The following is a 16,936-nucleotide window of genomic DNA, read 5'->3' as shown; positions in this document are numbered from 1 at the left end:
CTGCTCAAGAAGCCCACAGCTGACCCCACCGACCTCAAGAACTATCGGCCCACCTAGCTCCTCCCCTTTGCAGCCAAAGTTGCAGAGAAAACAGTCAACAGGAAACTGACACTATTCATTGAAGAGAACTCCGTCCTCGACCCGTCCAAATACGGATTCTGAAGCAACCACAGAACATAGACCACCCTACTCGCTGCCGCAGACGACAGCTGCGCCCTCCTGGACCAAGGCCACTCCGCAGCCCTCATCCTACCCGACCTATCAGCAGCCTTCGACACCGTCTCCCACCGCACATAGTCGCCAGACTACACAACGCAGGCATACAAGGAACAGCCCTGGACTGGATCTGATCATTCCTTACCGGAAGAAGCCAAAGGATCAGATTCCCACCCTTCCTCTCCAACCCCACGAAAATCACCTGCAGAGTCCCACAGGGTTCAGCACTGAGCCCCACTCCTTCAACATCTACATGGCCCCCCTCGCAGCTATCAGCCGACAACACAGCCTCAACATCGTATCCTACGCCGAAGACACCCAGCTCATCCTCTCCCTCAACAAAGACCCCACCACTGCCAAACTCAACTTCCAGAAAGGAATGAAAGACATCGCAGTCTGGATGAACACCAGCTGCCTGAAGCTCAGCGCCGAGAAGACAGAAGTCCTTGTCCTCGGTACCACATCTTCTGCATGGGACAGCACCTGGTGGCCGACCGCCCTCGGAAGCCCACCTACCCTCTCAGACCACGCCAAGAACCTCGGCATCCTGCTCGACTCATCACTCACCAGGAACCAACAGGTCAACGCTGTTACCTCCAGCTGCTTCAACACCCTCTGCAAGACCTTCAAGTGGATCCCCCCTGAGTCAAGGAAGATAGTCACCCACATACTCATCAACAGCAGACTGGACTAAGGAAACGCACTCTACACCGACAACTCCCTACTCCGCAAACTCCAGACAACACAGAACACTGCCACCAGACTTGTTCTCGGCATCCCCCGACACAAACACATCAGCCAACACCTACGAATTCTCCACTCGCTCCCCATGGAGAAAAAAGTCACTTTCAGAATCCTCACTCACGCCTACAAATGCCTACACAACAACGGACCCAAATACCTCAATGACAGAATCAACTTTCATGTACCCAAAAAAACCCTCCGATCTTCCAACCTCGCACTGGCCGAAACCCCGCGCATCCACAAAGCCAGAGCAGGCGGAAGATCCTTCTCTCACATTGCAGCCAAGACCTGGAACAAGCTACCGGCAGACATCAGATGCGCCCTCTCCCAGAAATCCTTCAGGAAGACCCTCAAGACCTGGCTCTTCGGCTAAACAGATCTGCGGACCCCTTTGCCCCTCAGCGCCTTGAGACCCTCATGGGTGAGTAGTGCGCTTACAATTCCCTGATTGATTGATTGATAAAGGGTTTTTATTGCTGACCGCTGCGCAGACAGTGTGGATGGAGCCAAGCCTTTCTAGAAAAGGGTCAATCGACAATGGTGACATACACCATTTATGAAATGATGACCAGTGTTTTTTACATGATGTCAATGTCGAAGACTTTCTAGCAGCCTGAATTTCCAAAGTTACCCCTTTGGAGCAACCCATCTACTCTAGTCTTACCCATTCAATAACCAAGCCCTCAGTCTAAGTTTTTGAAGTTGTATATTTGGCAATTAAGGAAATTGAATGGGAGAGAGGTGTGAGGAGAGGGGAATGAAAGGGGCTTTGGCCATGGACATCAGGAACAAAAACCATGGCCCATGTGGCCAAAGCTATTCTCCTCTTGCATCTTCTGAGGCACCCTCAGGAGGAGGGGAATCAGAGACAATTCATAGAGGAAACTGTTAGACCTGGCATAATTGGCGTGGGCTTCCACTGTATTTTTGCCCTAGCCTCCTGTGTTTTGAAATGTGTTGGACTTCGTTTTTGCTGGTCTAGATGCTTTGGGCACTTTGCCACTGCTGTTCAGTGCCAAAGTGCAAGTGCTCCCTGTAAATTGTTGTTATGGATTGGTGATTCCATGATTGGCATATTTGATTTACTTGTCAGTCCCTAGTATAGTGCACTGTGTGTGCCCAGGGACTGTAAATCAAATGCTGCTAGTAGGCCAGCAGCACTGATTGTGCCACCCACATAAGCAGCCTGTAAATGTAACTCAGGTTTGCCATTACAGAGCCTGTGTGCAGTCTGGTACTTCCATGTCGACTTGGGAAGTGCACCCACTTGCCAGGCCCTAATCTGCCCTTATCTTACATGTTAGTCACCCCTAAGGTAGGCCCACTGCACCCATGTGGGCAGGGTGCACTGTATGTGAAAGGTAGGATTTGCCCTGATGTGTGTGGCATGTCCTGATAGTTAAACACTGGCAATTTCATTTTTCACTATTGTAAGACTATCTGTACCCATAGGATAGAATGGGGAGTTTGTTTATAACATCTTATGAGCATTACTGCCCGTGGGAACAAGATGAGTAATTAAAGTTTGACTTGCCTGAACTCAGAATGTTAAGATGCATCTTTTTGTGGGGGTGAGTTTTATATTCTGGGTTTGAAAATACCACTTTTAGAAAGTATTTTCTTACCTAACCATCCAGTGGGCCTCTGCTAGCTTGTGTATTGACTATCTAGCTTTGGAGTGACAGGGGCCATGGATGTCCATTCAGTTCAAACAACCACTTGGGGGGTTGAGGTGTGTCTTTCCATTCCAGGGTGAGTCAGGGATGTACTGAATAGACCTAGGCTGCATTCAGTGTAGGGGAGGAGATTTCTTTCACACCTGAATGGGCCTGGTCTGCCTAGGACAATGTTGTCTCCACCTCCTGCCAGGAAGCTGCACCAGATAGGACAGAACTAGTTTTGGCTGTGCAAAGAGCCTCTCTGACACATAGAACAAACGATTTTATTTTATCAAAAAAGAGGGGCCCAGACTCCAGACATTTACATCACTTCTGGAAAATCAAGAGGAACCTTTGCCAATGAGAAGAGCTGGAAAAACTGTGAAGGAATACTGACCCTGTGCTGTTTGCTGTCTGGGGTTGGCCTGCAGTGGCTACTTTCTGCCAAGGAAAGGGAAAATGACTTTGCTGTGTGCTGTGTCCCCTGCTTGAGGAAGATCTCCTAGGGCTTGAAGTAGATCCTGCCTCCTGTTTTGAAGTCTCAGGGACACAAAGACTTCACCCCAGCTCACCTGAACTTCCTTGCTGGGTGTTCTGACCTGCCAAGAGGTGTGTGTCGCTGTTCTTGGCCTCTGGAGGGTGTTCTGACTGTTGGGAGCTGGAAAAGCAATGCAACAATGAGAAGTGCAATGCACCTGTTTCTGACGCAATGCTGAAGCAACCAACGCTGCTCCTGCCCGTAACTCTAGAAATCGCCGCACGCCACATCTGGTGCACCGATCCCGGAAGTCCGAGATCACAACACCGATTCTGACGCAAGCCCTGCGGTGCGGCTGCAAGAACCCACGCATCGTCCCGGATTGTCGCATAACTGTGCCAGGTCTGTCACATCGTTGGGGGATGAAGTAGGAATCCGACTCATCACCTCCCCACCCAGTAAGAAACCGACGCATCACCTCCTCCCCGGTAAGGAACCAATGCACCACCTCCCCTGCGCAGCAGTAAGGAACTGACGCTTCACCTCCCCCAGAGAACAGAACCAACACATCACCTTTCCTGAGTGTAAGGTACCAACACATCACCTTCCCTGCGACCCTTTTTTGTTTGTGTGCATGACGCATCCAAGGTAATTTGTGTGAAAAGTGTTGCTTCTGTAAATTGCTTCGAACTGAACTATTTCTACAATTTGAAAGTCATATTTTTATTACTGTATTGTGTATTTTTGGCATTTTGTACTTGTTTGGTTTAGATAAAGATTACATATTTTTATAAGCTGGTGTGGTGTCCATTTGTAGTGTTTTCACTGTATTGCTGTATGTGTTCACAAATGCTTTACCCACTGCTTCTGAGATAAGCCTGTCTGCTTGTGCCAAGCTACCAAGGGGGTGAGCAGGGGTTATTTTAGAAGTCTACCCCCCTTACCCTAACTAGGAAGAAAGGTCCCTACTTGGACAAAGGTACCTAACTCTGCCAACTAGAGACCCCCATTTCTAACTGAAATCCTTCAGGCCAGTGGATTGAGAGAGCATCCACTGCCCAAGCTTGGGGAAATGGTGCGGATGAACAACAACCTGTAAGCATCGCATCCAGTGGTGATGCAAACATGTCCATCCAATGTCTCCCAAAGTTGCCACAAATACAATTGAATTCCTCTGTTGCAAGATGGTAATTCACAGAAGAGTGGAGGTTCCGAATGAGGCTGTCTGCCTGAAAATTCAAGCCACCCTGAATGTAGACAGCTCCTAATGCAAGCAAGTGATCCTCTGCCCACTGAATGATATGACCTGCTATCAGATTTAATGCTGCATTTTTTGTATCCATGCGCAAGAGATAGCACCTGGACACCTGGTTGTCCATCCTGACTAGAACATTCTGACCCTCCAAATGATTGGCAAAATTGTTATTGCCTTCTCCACTGCAGCTAACACCCTCCAATTGGAGGAATGGCAACTCTCCTCCTGAGACCAAGGACCATGTGTTTCCAGATCTGCCAGAGTCACTCCCTAACCCCACAGACTTTCATCTGTTGTAAGATGGATAGGAAGATGATCGTGAAAAGGAACCCCTTTTGACAGATCTTTCTCCACTAACCACCACTGAAACTGATGACTGACGTGGGGTGTTACAAGGATCAACAACCCATAATACAGTGAATTTGGGGACCAGTGACTGAGACTGTGATTCACAAATGGACTTAGATGAACATGAGCCCATGGGACAACAGCTGTTGAGGCAGCCATTAGTCCCTGCATGTGCAACCAAGTCCTTGCTGTCACAGTAGGTTTGCTAGGATTTGCGCTAGTATATTCTGAAGAACCACAATCCTCAGAGGAGGAAGAAACACATGCCCACTCATGTGTTGAAGAAGTCTCCAATTAAAATCTTCTCCTGTGATGGTTGAAAATCGGATTTTTGAAAATTCACCACGAATCACAGTTGTTGCAGAACCTTCAGAACCTATTCCACATTCTCTTGTGCTTTCAAAAGAGAAGGAACAGACAACAACAACAGTCATATAAATATGAAAAAATAGAAACACCAGATAGTCGTAGATAAACAATAACTGGAGGAAGTACCTTGGTGAACAGTCTCTGAGAAGTTGCAAGATCAAATGGGAGAGTTGAAATTGGAAATGACAATCTCCCACTGCAAAACAAAGGTACCACTGACCGGTGGGAGGGACTGGAACATGAAAGTATGCATCCTGAAGGTCCAATGTCACAAGACAGTAGTTGTGAGCAATCAAGGGAATTATGAATTGTAATGAAATTCTTTTGAAACTTTCCAGCAGAACATACTCGTTCAGTGTTTTTAAATCCAAAACCCACCCCCACGTTGCATCTGGTTTTGAGACTAGAAATAGGAATGAGTAGAAACCTGTGAATTTTTGTTGCACTGGAACTGGATTTACTACTTTCTGGATCCCCAGGACTATTGCTTGTGCATTTCCTTGAACATATTTAACTGGTAGGTCTGAACAGCGTAGGTGGATGTTATGAGGAAGGAATGAGATACCCGGTCTTCTATCTCCAGAATGCATTGATCTGACACACAGTTCGTCCACTCAAGATAATTCTGATTTGACCTTCCCCCAATCGGCAGAAAGTCATTTTTAGATGGTGATGTTGTTGGTGGGTCGGGATTTACTTCCAGATGTGGCCCCTAACCCTGGGCTCTAGAGGAACACTTATCTTGAAAGTTAATTGATATACATTTGGAGAGAAATGATTTCTTAGCAAGTGCCAATTTAAATGGCTTAATAAACTTCTGCTCTTGTGCCACCTTTGAACAATTTTTTCCAAGTTCAGCACAAAATAGTTTAGGATACCTGAAAGGAAATTTTTGGATGAGGGTTGTTTTAATTATTTCGAGCTTCCAAGCCTTCATTCACATGAGTCTACGTCCCACTGCAGTAGTTCCTGCAGATGTGGTCACTGCCCAAAGACTGTTAAATGAGACATCCGAGAGAAATTTAGCTAAAATTTCCATAATTGCCAAGAGAAAAGTTATGTCTTCCATTTTCCTTAATACAATCATATAACAGTTGAAAATCCGTTAACAGGACTTGGGTGGCGTAAGCTGCATAGTCATTTGCCCTGACTCCAAAATGTGAGGCAGCATAAGATCTTTTAAAGGAAAATTGAGATTTTTTCTCTACAACGTCAGAAAGTGCTGCATCTTCTAAGGCCAGAATGAAGATTGATGCAATTGAGGCCAAGATCTTATTGACCTTGGGTGTCTGGGAAAATTCAGTGTCAAAATCCTTTAGTGGATGCCTCTTATTGAGAAATTGAGGTATTGCTGACTTATCAGGGTCTTTCCGCTCTTTCAGCAGAATGTCCTTAATGATACTATGGTTGGGCAGATCATCAGTGTCAAGAGCATAATAGTGTGAGTAAATTCCCTCCTCATATGGATTCTTCTGCTCATACTCCAAAGTGTCTCTGATATGTATGAGCAGATCACATAACTGAGAGCCTTGAACATATTTCCCTCTTTGTTCTTTCTCAGGCTTCATATCCTTATGGCATTTATTATGTAGCTCTTCTAAAGCAGAGTCCAGTGCGTCCTTTATCATGGACTGCAAGTCAGATCTGGAAATATGCAACACCTCCTCCTACAATTGCACATTGTGCCACTTCTCCTTTACTTAACCACCCTCCATATTAGAAAGCAGGTCAACAGGTTCTATTGCAGCGGTGTTCCTGCTTTATAGTCGTGTGGTAACGAGATGCTGTGTCTCGCAGGATCTCAGCACCAAACGAAAACAGTGCAGTCTCCCATGCGCACCTATGTGGATGTTCACCATAAGAACAGGTCGGGTCCCATACAGCCGGACAACCATTGTAAACCACTCCTTGCACATGTGCAGGCGAGCACACTGAGAAACCAATCCACTTGACAAAGACTGTTGCGCCCAGTGACAACAGTAAGCAGAATAAAATGAATAAAACAGTAAACCGATGGATGATTAAATAGAAGAAAGGCGGGGCTTACCTCGTCCACCAGGACAGAGCACAAAAAAACAGGAAGTGCACATTGAACAGTGGAGCATATATCATGTGCATAGAAAGAAGATTTAGGTGTATGCAAACTCATTCAAACGTGGGCGTGATTAATCTCTCAATCTGAGGTGGGCGCACCTCATGTTGTTTCTACTTGGGTGAGTAGGATTGAGATGAGTAGGTAATAGTGGTAAGTTGGTCAAGAAACCACTGTTCCTTCTGATTTTTCAGTGTGTTTTATTGCCCTTTATAAAGATAAGTCTCCGCTACACATGCGTAATGTCAAACCCAGCAAGCCTTTCTCTGACTCATTCCAGATCTTTTGCCTGTTGCACCTCACCTCCTGCAGTGCTCTCACCCTGTGCAGATCACATGTTCAGATCTAAATCCATGTGCAGAAGCCCAATGCAGGCCCATGTAGTGTTCATCACCACTACAGATATTGATCCACTGTTCATAAATTCCCTCTTCCAGAACACATCCCTCCCCTTCCTCTATCTTTTCAAAAGACTGGAATTACCTCTCCTTTCTTCCTGTTGTTGTCTATCTCTTCCATAAACAAAGTTTGTACTCCCACATCCAAGAAGATAGTTCAGTGAGCTGAACGTGCACTGTTGATAAATGTAGTCATCTGATGATGCCTGGTTTGAATCCCAGCTTTCCATCATTCTGAGGTCAGTAAATTGAGTGTCATAAACTGGGTACTAGTCACAACTATTATTTATAGTGCTTAGGAACAGCAGAAATCCTGTATGACGTGCCACATAAAAAACAAATTCATATTATAATTGCGCATCCTCTGACTCCCCTGCGCTCCTATCAGGTTTCCACATTTTTCAGTCCAACTGATTTGAAAATAATAGAATCCTCTATTATTCTACACCAGCGGTCGAAGTGCATTAAAAAAAGTACGGGGACTGTGATGCTGCATGTAACTCCCTTGCTATACCACACCACTCAAAAAGATTAAATCTGTGTTGTCAGCAATCTTCCAGTGGTTCCATCAGTTAAAGCCAACACCGGCTTCCAAGCAGCCTTTACATTTGCAGATTGATGAGTTGTGTACATTTACATTTACATCAAGGAAGCAGGCTCCTGGCAAGAGGGCCTGTTTCTTGTTTAGCTGTCTGCCCACCTTCTGTTTCACAGGAGACTCCCTGCCTGACACTTCAGCTGAAGAATTTAAACTAGCTGGAATAACTGTCCTGGGAGGGTTGTCTTTTCACAAAATGAAGGGGAACTTTTTTTCATGAATCAAAAAAGCATGGGCACTTTGTGCCCCTCCGATCCCGTCCACTTCGACCTTTGGCTTCTATGCTATATAGTCTAGCATGAAACAGGTGAAGAAAAAAAGAAGCGGACAAAGGACACGACGACAAAGCAGAAACGGAGTACGACGTGGACTAGTGAAAACAAAAAGGGTAACAGCAAATGAGGACGAAGGAGATTGGGGTGAAAATCCGTCATAGAGGCAAACTCTGGGCAGTGAGTGCAAACATTCAGGACAAAGGGTCAAAATTCAGAACAACAATTCAAGACAACATGTCAGTTTTATGGACATGTTTGAGAAGACTATACCACACTCATTTACCAAAGCACTTATTTACTATATTTTATATTGTACTATTGATTCACTGTGCTCCCTATGGGCTTGCCTCGAGGTATAGTACATTCAAGTTGCACACAATATCCTTTTCAATGGTAAATGGATGCCCTAGAGCACAGTGTGGCGAGCATCAGCGTTATGAGTATCTAATTGCCTCTGAAACATTGATGTAAGTGATTTTTCACCTTCTACTAGCTAAGACAGTTTAACAACATACAGCTCAACTTGTCATCCATTAGTCATCAAATCTAAAAACATGAGACATACAAAATAAGTATAGACAACAATTTGAAGAATCCCACACATGTAATCCATGGTCATCATACCAGTCACGTGCGAAATAGTGCACCACCCCAACCATTATCCACTGTCTGCTGTACACCCACCCACTTCATAGTGCACCACCACACATAGTATCGGTCATTGCCGCACTCAGTCCATTTATTTACAACATGAGGCACAGCACACCACCACCTGCGGCAAAGCGCAGCAACACCCACTTCCTAGTGTTGGCAAGAGCTCTGGTGAGGACGTTTAGGGCCAGACCAGGCCAAGGCGCGTTTTACATCTAGCCTCAGTCACATGGGCCAGACGCACCCCAAGCTGGGTGTGGAGCAGGATCTTGGAAAAGGCTGACCTGAAAGAGGTTGTCAGAAAATGACCACATTTAAAACGTTGTAAGTGCCCCGACCTCCACATCTAACCAAGGATGATGCCGCCCATCTCATATATTCATCCCATCCCGTCTTGTAAGGTACCAGTAATTTGACCTCTACAACTTTACCATTGTACCTTTTCCTCTACACCTTCTGTGCCTTACCTATACACAGAATGGTCTCTATATGTCTAAATAAAAGCCACATCACACCTGGACTGTAAGCACCTGGGGGCAGGAGGACAGCATCATGCTAGAGATACTCAGGTCTGCCAGCAACACAGAAGCAGACACTGGAGTACCTTTCAGACATCCCATGTGCTGTGAGGCTCTACTAATGGCCATTGTCTAATTTCCAAGAACATGCTAACAAAATTCAACACGACACTACACACTAACAGGATTTTTTCAGGGTTCGAACTTTACTACGCCATGCCCCCACATGTTCCCATGGACAAAGTGTTCGCACAGCTGCCAAGGCGCTGTTTACTAGGAGGTACTGCAGTTTTTCCTCACACACATGGACAAGTACAATGATTTTCAGGTAGTTCTGACAATTTCTTTTTTGCTCTTTTCTGCAACCAAGAGTGAGAAATCACCAGAAAGGGGTCTGATCAAGTGGGCATTCCTTCGTGTTCACGGATATACCTGATTTATGCTAACCGGTTGCCAGATCAGATACCAAGGACCTCCTAGGTTTCTTCCTAAAAAAACAAATGTATTGCCATAGGGCTCAGCTCAGGTAAAAGTACGAAATTCCTAAAGGGGCACCCCGAGGACTTAAATGGATTTATGGCTAATTAACCATATTGACAGACACCCCAGCCATACACCAGGATGTTTTATGATGATAGTTTCTCTGGAGCTGGCCTATATTTTCTAAAGCTATGCGGGTGAAATGTGCAGGCGCAAAATCAGTGAAAACGTAATTCCACGTGAAAACATGCTTTCTTCTACACCTCCATCACCCACCTTGTCAGCCTGGTTTGTCCATTTGAATTATTAGAAATGAATGAAAGGCCCGGCAAAGCATACAAAAGTATACGTCGAATCGAGGATGTCTAGATAATTGGCATTGACTAACAGTGTGGGGCTTCCCACCAGGCTCGGACTGGGAACCAAAACCGGCCCTGGCAAAGTGCTCGACCCCCCCCCCCCCCCCCCCCCCCCCCTGCCGCCGAACTCTTTGCCTGGGCCGTTTTACGGCCGATTTTGTTACAGGGCTGATTTTGCAGCAAAAGCGGCCCTGTAACAAAAACGGCCCCCACCCGTGCGGCGCACCAGGGGATTGCCCGGTGCCCGCTACGGCCAGTCCGGCCCTGCTTCCCACTGAACATCCATTGCTTGTCTCCGGAGTGCCTTGACTGTTGAACTATCCACGCGCTTTGCAAAGCAGAGCGGACGCCTTTGAAGCTGGGGAACCAGGCTCGAGTCTGTAGGGAGGCTCAAACATCCTGTAATTCTGGGCAAATAACTTGGGGGCATATCAACAACAACCGGCGATAATTATCACTAAGCGCACTTAGCGCTAGGATAATTATCGCCGGCTAGCATGGATTTTTATCGCTGAGATAGCGTGCTATTAGCAACGCTTATCTCAAAAGCGATAAAAATCCTAGCGCTAACTGCCGAACGTGAGAGTATCGCTGGAAACCCAGCGATAATCTCACGAAATGTGGCGTTAGCTCGTTGATAGGGACTCACAAACTTAGCTATGATATCCTCCTTCCATAGGATATCATGGCTAAGTCAGTCCTGAATCAGGCGTAAGGAAAGTAGCGATAACAAGGGCTATCGCTACTTTGCCTGCCGCTATGCTTCATTGCGTGGGGCTTGATGATAGAAGAAATGTCGCTTAGCGACATTTCTCCTGTCTTGTCAGGTCAGGAACACCCACTTTGCATCTCATTAGAGATGCAAAGCTGGGCGTTAAGATTTCGTACGCAAAAGCAAGGTTTCACGCGTTGGCGTGACCTTGCTAATTAGGCGATAAAATTATCGCCACTTTTCGGCCCAAAACGGCCGCAAAAGCGGCTATAATTTTCTATCGCCTCGTTGTTGATATGCCCCTTAATTTCCCCGGGCCTAAAAAATAAAATGAGAATGTTCTTATCTGTAATGCAACTGGTACTCATGCAAAGCACGTTGATGCCTTCGGATCGAGTTCGCGCTACATAAAACTGCAAAAAAAAATAGTAGGAGGCATCTATGCACAGAAAAGTTGCAGATCCTACTCAGTTTCCACGTTTTCAGTTGCCTACCCCTGAAAAGCCTTTGAGAACCGAGCACTCAGTGCATTGCAGACTGGTCATTATATATACTTATTAGAGGAATTTGTTTAGCGCAAACCAGGATGGACCCACCGCATGGCAATAGAACGCTTTACTATGAACATTGAACAGAGGGAAGTAGCAGTCATCGTAAACAGTGTTCTAGACCAGCATCGGTATAGACGTATACAGCAGTGTCTTACCGTGTTTAATGCACTCTGAAAAGGTGTGTTTATCGAGGCTTTTCAAAATGTCAATATGTGAGTGTGTTAACCTGTCTGATAGTACACTCCATATTGTCGGAACGTGACCTGAGAATGGCTGTTTCATGCTTTTTGCAATTTTGTGTTTTGGCATCTGTCATAACAGGCTGGATTTTCTCACACATGATTCTTTCCCTCCCCTGGTACATAGCTTGTTTTTAGGTAATTGAGAAGGCTGTGATGACATAACTGGGTGATGGGCCATTTTAAAGTCAGTTCATGTTTTAAGGAGGGGTCAGTGAACTTCTTTCAGACCTGAAGTTGTGTAGTCAGATTTGTTTGCACCATTGACAAAAAGAACTGTCACATGGAGAATGGCTTTGAGGGACCACAGCGGATTTCGGGACCACTGAGAGTCTGGTGTCACCCCTGTCAAGGTGAGAGAGGGCGAGGTCCTTCACTTCTGTTCTAGGATCAGAGTAGTGAATATACTGTTTTTGCTTTTTTAGTAGGATTAGAAGGAACGTGCAGTTTTCTTACGTTTTTCGATGTAAGGGAATCATCATTAGATTTTGGTCGATAGTGAATCAGAAAGAACCAGTTAGGGCATCACGCTGAGGTCTTAAAATTGGGGAGGCCATTTTTTGACTGCATGGGGTGCTTCCTTGGAGTAAAAGAGGAGGAAATCATGGCCAGGCTTACCAACAAAGTTGCAAAACACAGTGCAGAACATAAAGTTGATGCACTGCATGAAATAAGAGACCAGAATAGCTCCACGTCTACTAAGATGTGGTGCTGTACTCCTCACTCCCTGTGCTGAAGCAATTTTGGCAGCCATGTGCCAACCCGAACACTCTTGCGCCGTAGTGCAAGGGTTTCTGTGTTCTCTGAAGCATTGTTTTGTACTGGAAGCAGAGTCGGAATTGCCTATAGGGCAACCAGGCAGTGCCCAATGGCCTGATTTGACAGATCAGTGAGTGGGCTTGTTTTTCAGCAGTTATGGGGCAGTTTTATGGGCAGGTTGGCCTGTAATTACAGCTGATTGTCCTGATGTTACCTCTTTTTTTCTATCTGCTTCACCAATGGGGGCTGCTTTTATTTTAGTGCCTGGGTCTATTTTTTGTCCCAGTCCAACCCTGACTGGAAGAGGCACCTTCCAGTATAAAAACCTTGCTTTAATGCTTTTCCCACCATGTATGTGTGCTGTACAATGCAGCATGCATGCAAAGCAGGAAACCAAGAAATGAAACATTTCTCCTTGTTGTGACTGCTTCGAGGAGGCTTAGGATTTTGATGTAAATTACTGTCTACGATTCTTTGAAGACAGGGATTTGTGTCAAAACCCATGGATGGTTGCTTGGAAACACCCATGCACCACCCATGCAATCCACCCTTGATGCAAAATAATGCAAAGCAGCACATTGAACAGCTTTGAATTGCTTTGAGATACTATCCAACACAAATTCAGGTCTGCATTGGATAGTAAGTTCCACCTTAACACTTTGCTTTAGGTTTATGTTGCAAAAGTGACTCAAACCCAAGGCAAATCGTTAGTAAAGCTGGGCCTCAGTTTTAACCAAATTTAGTTTTAGGGAAAATAACTTCTCCAAATCATCAGTTTTTTGAGTAAGAAATTTAAAGTTGACATTTTAGATGAGATGAGTGCATTGACCTCCTTTTGCATGAGGTCACATCTAAACATTACAGGGAGCTGCGTTTAGGGCCACTAGAATTAAGTGATTGTGCAGCATTTCCTGAATAATTATGTATTTCGACATTTGCTACATTATCCATCATCTGCTGCATAATCTGCAGATTTTAACAAAAAGTTTGTTTCTAGCTTAAACGGTTCAAAAATTACTAAAAGTGTAGTAAAACATGTTTCCGTGCAGTTGAAGGCCCTTTACAAAGGTTCACTGGTCACCTTTCTGTTGCTTATTGCTATATTTGGGTGTTAGACTAGTGCTAATGAGGTGCAACCAATGGCCAGACAGAGTTGGCAAGTGTAACAAGCATTTGCAATGCAACAGGACTCGCAATTATGCGAGACCTATTGCATTGGAAACGGGAGTTTGGGCGGGCAAGAAAGCACAAATGGGAGGGGGGGCCGAGAAGTCACGGACTGCAGGAGGGGGCGGGGAAGAAAATAGTGTTCAGAGTAAAGGGGCCAGTAACCATGGAAGGATACAAATGAGGATATGGCTGACATGAGGAGGGACTAACAAGCCTAAAACCAATCGGAAGACAGCATTTAGGACCTAAGCCAATGAAAAAGATGGGCGGAGAGTGGGTGGAGCTTCCACGAAGCTTCCACACTATACTGAATACTGCATGCCTTGCAAAGGGAGCAGTGCATGCGTTGCAACGCTAGGCTCGACCTAAAAATGACAAAATAAGGAAGTAATACTATCTCAAAATTTTACGCATAATGCTGCATAATTTGGCTTTTCTTGCTGCATAATTACTACTGATTTGGCCATCCTGTCTCGCATAATTCCAGTGATCCTGGTTGTATTATTGTGCCATGCTACATCTGCAAATAGTTGTATTTATTTCTGTTTGTTCTTCTCTCAATTTCGGTTTCCAGGCCACCAAAGTGAATGCAGATGGGGAGCAAACTGGAAAGGATGCTGGAAGGACCAATGAGAGGGCAAAGGATCTTGCGGGGTTCATAAAGGGCACTCTCCAGGCAGCAGAAGGTAGGGACCAGGCAGAAATGGAATGGAAACTCAAATAAATGCATCCGCATATATCCAGTACTCCAAAAATATAGTTAAAGAGCCTTTATATCTGAAGTCTGTGAATTATGTCAAATGTATTTTCTCCCTTGGTGCCCAAATGCAATTCGAAAGTGTCAAGTATGTTTTCAATCCATTATTTTTTTAATGTAAGTAGGAATGAGTAGCTGATTGTATATCCAGCCCTGCACTCTGCAATGTACAACCTGTGCATAGACTTGCTGCCACCTATTTTCAGATTGTGTGTGCCTGCAGTAAACAAACTGAAAAGGATTGGAAAGATCTCGTTACAATGAAGAGGAAATCTACCTTCTCCCAAGATAGAACAGCGGCCCTGGGTCACAGCAGGGCTGAGTATATATGTGTATGGGATTGTAGCTCTAAAACGCATACATTTCACTCAAAATTTAATTTTGCTAGTGTGTGAATTGCAGACCACCCATCCAGCAGAAGGATTTGAACATGTTTGAGTCCGTCATTTTACTTCAGTGTATACATAGGTTCTCATGTTACACATATTCAAATGTGTGTACAGTGTTTGAATTCCAGAGGCTGCTTATGTTATGCGATGGCAACTCCAATTTTGTAATGCGTGCTTCACACCTCCTTTTATTTATTTTATTTTTTGCAATTTATAGTTTTTGCATAGCGCCGACAGTGCCAAAGAAATATAGGCGCTGCTCATCTTTGTGTTTCCACAGTGCAGCTCGTAAAGCAAATGATGGATGGGTAATTACGGGTGCAAGGTAGCGATGAATTAAATGCATCCCTTTAGGAGTATTTCCATTCTTAAAGAGTAACTAGTGCAATTAAATTACTAATGGCCACCGTCTGTTTAGCAGTTGTTTATTTGTAAGGTAGTTAAAGAAATTGATTTTCATTTGTAGAATCCCTCATTGCTTTTTCCTCCACTGGCCAAGTTAAACTGCTCGTTTTTATAATTTGTAGCCCTATCTGCAAAATTGCTGAAACAAACTATTGCTAATGCAAATCTTTCATAGATGGAGGATGAAGTAGAGGAGGTGGAGGGCGAGGAGTAAATTCCCCTTAATCTTTTTATAAGTGGAACTACTGAGTTTGAAGATTCTGTGGTAGCCACCTTTAAAGACAGCATCTTCTGGACCTGTGTGTTTTTAAAAAAAAAAAAAATGAAGATTCATACTTTGTGTCAATGTATCCATTCTCGAGATACTTCAACATTGAGGTATTGATTTTTATCATACATTTAATTATAGAGATTAGTGTGGATATATGGGCATTGCTTGTATGATAACTACGCCTGGTTGAAATCCACATAATTTCGGTTGCGTTGCTGTTGTCAGATCCCCTTTCCGAGGGCTAGAGGGCAGCACTGTGTACAACCGTCTGGGATGAAGCCTTTTACTCCTGATGTCCCCGGTTCCAACCTACTATGGGTCCTGGGCAAGTGGGGCAAGCACTTGCCCTTACAGCACTTGACTCTGAGTGATGACGCAGGTCGAGCAGTTCAAGGCATTTCGAGAGGGAGGTATGTGTGAGGCTTACACCAGCGCAAGACAAGTACAAACAGTGCCCACAATAAGGTGATTTTCCAGTGCAAAAATTGCTTTTTATGAACAAGTAGGATTTTAATAAAAGCACGCAAAGGAGCTACACACTAAATAATATCCACAGTCTCTTCAGGTCAGCACACTAGTGTCATCCTGGCATTATCCCTGAGTCGCTACGTCCCTTTCTAGAGAGGCTGGTCATTCCCCATTAGGTACTGGAGGCAAATTTCAGATGCAGTCCATGCTAGTCCTCAAGCAGCAAAGTCTAAGTTAGGTATTTAAAAGTCAACTTCAGCACTGCTACTTGCTACGTTTGTGCAAGTCCCCAACAGGCCTCCCATTCTGAAACAGTTTTATCCAACCTGATGGCAGCCAGCAAGTGCAGGAGGACCAAGGCACATCTTGAGGGCTTCGATCTCCCAATGCTGCGTGTGTGTGACCTGTCATGGTCTTCCCCTGATAATACGTCGGGCCTCCTTCCGTCTTCGTATGGGCATCAGTGGTATTGAACATCCTTCTCCACGGCTCCCAACAATCAGTAAGTGCTCATCACAGGATCCTGGACTCGACGATCCAGGGCAAGGGTCCTGCCACCATGGGGGCTCCCTCCGAGCAGATATCCTCTGTTCAAGGGTGACAGTCCTTACTTCACAATGGCCCCTTCCTGGCATATTGGGGATGCCGACTGAGACTGCAGAAGGAGGAAGACCCTTAATTCACAGTGGCCATCACCTGGCATGTGGGAGACAATAAGTGTTCTGAACAAAGTTTCTCCACTCTGCAGGGTTCTCGCTGGGCCTCGCTCCCTCAGA

General features: G+C 45.1%; 1 protein-coding gene across 6 annotated transcripts in view; it reads left to right on the top strand.

Annotated features, from left to right (window-relative positions):
• Window positions 1–16,936, top strand: part of LAMA2 (laminin subunit alpha 2) — a 3,129,796-nt gene that overhangs the window by 2,379,451 nt on the left and 733,409 nt on the right. For all 6 annotated transcript variants that reach the window (XM_085611831.1, XM_085611827.1, XM_085611830.1 and 3 more), the window contains one exon: window positions 14,445–14,556. In XM_085611831.1, the coding sequence (XP_085467957.1) occupies window positions 14,445–14,556 (112 nt within the window). The remainder of the gene's footprint in view (window positions 1–14,444; window positions 14,557–16,936) is intronic.

This window comes from Triturus cristatus, chromosome 6, assembly GCF_964204655.1.
Source record: "Triturus cristatus chromosome 6, aTriCri1.1, whole genome shotgun sequence".
Lineage (NCBI taxonomy): Eukaryota > Metazoa > Chordata > Amphibia > Caudata > Salamandridae > Triturus > Triturus cristatus.
This window is presented reverse-complemented; position numbering and strand designations above follow the sequence as displayed.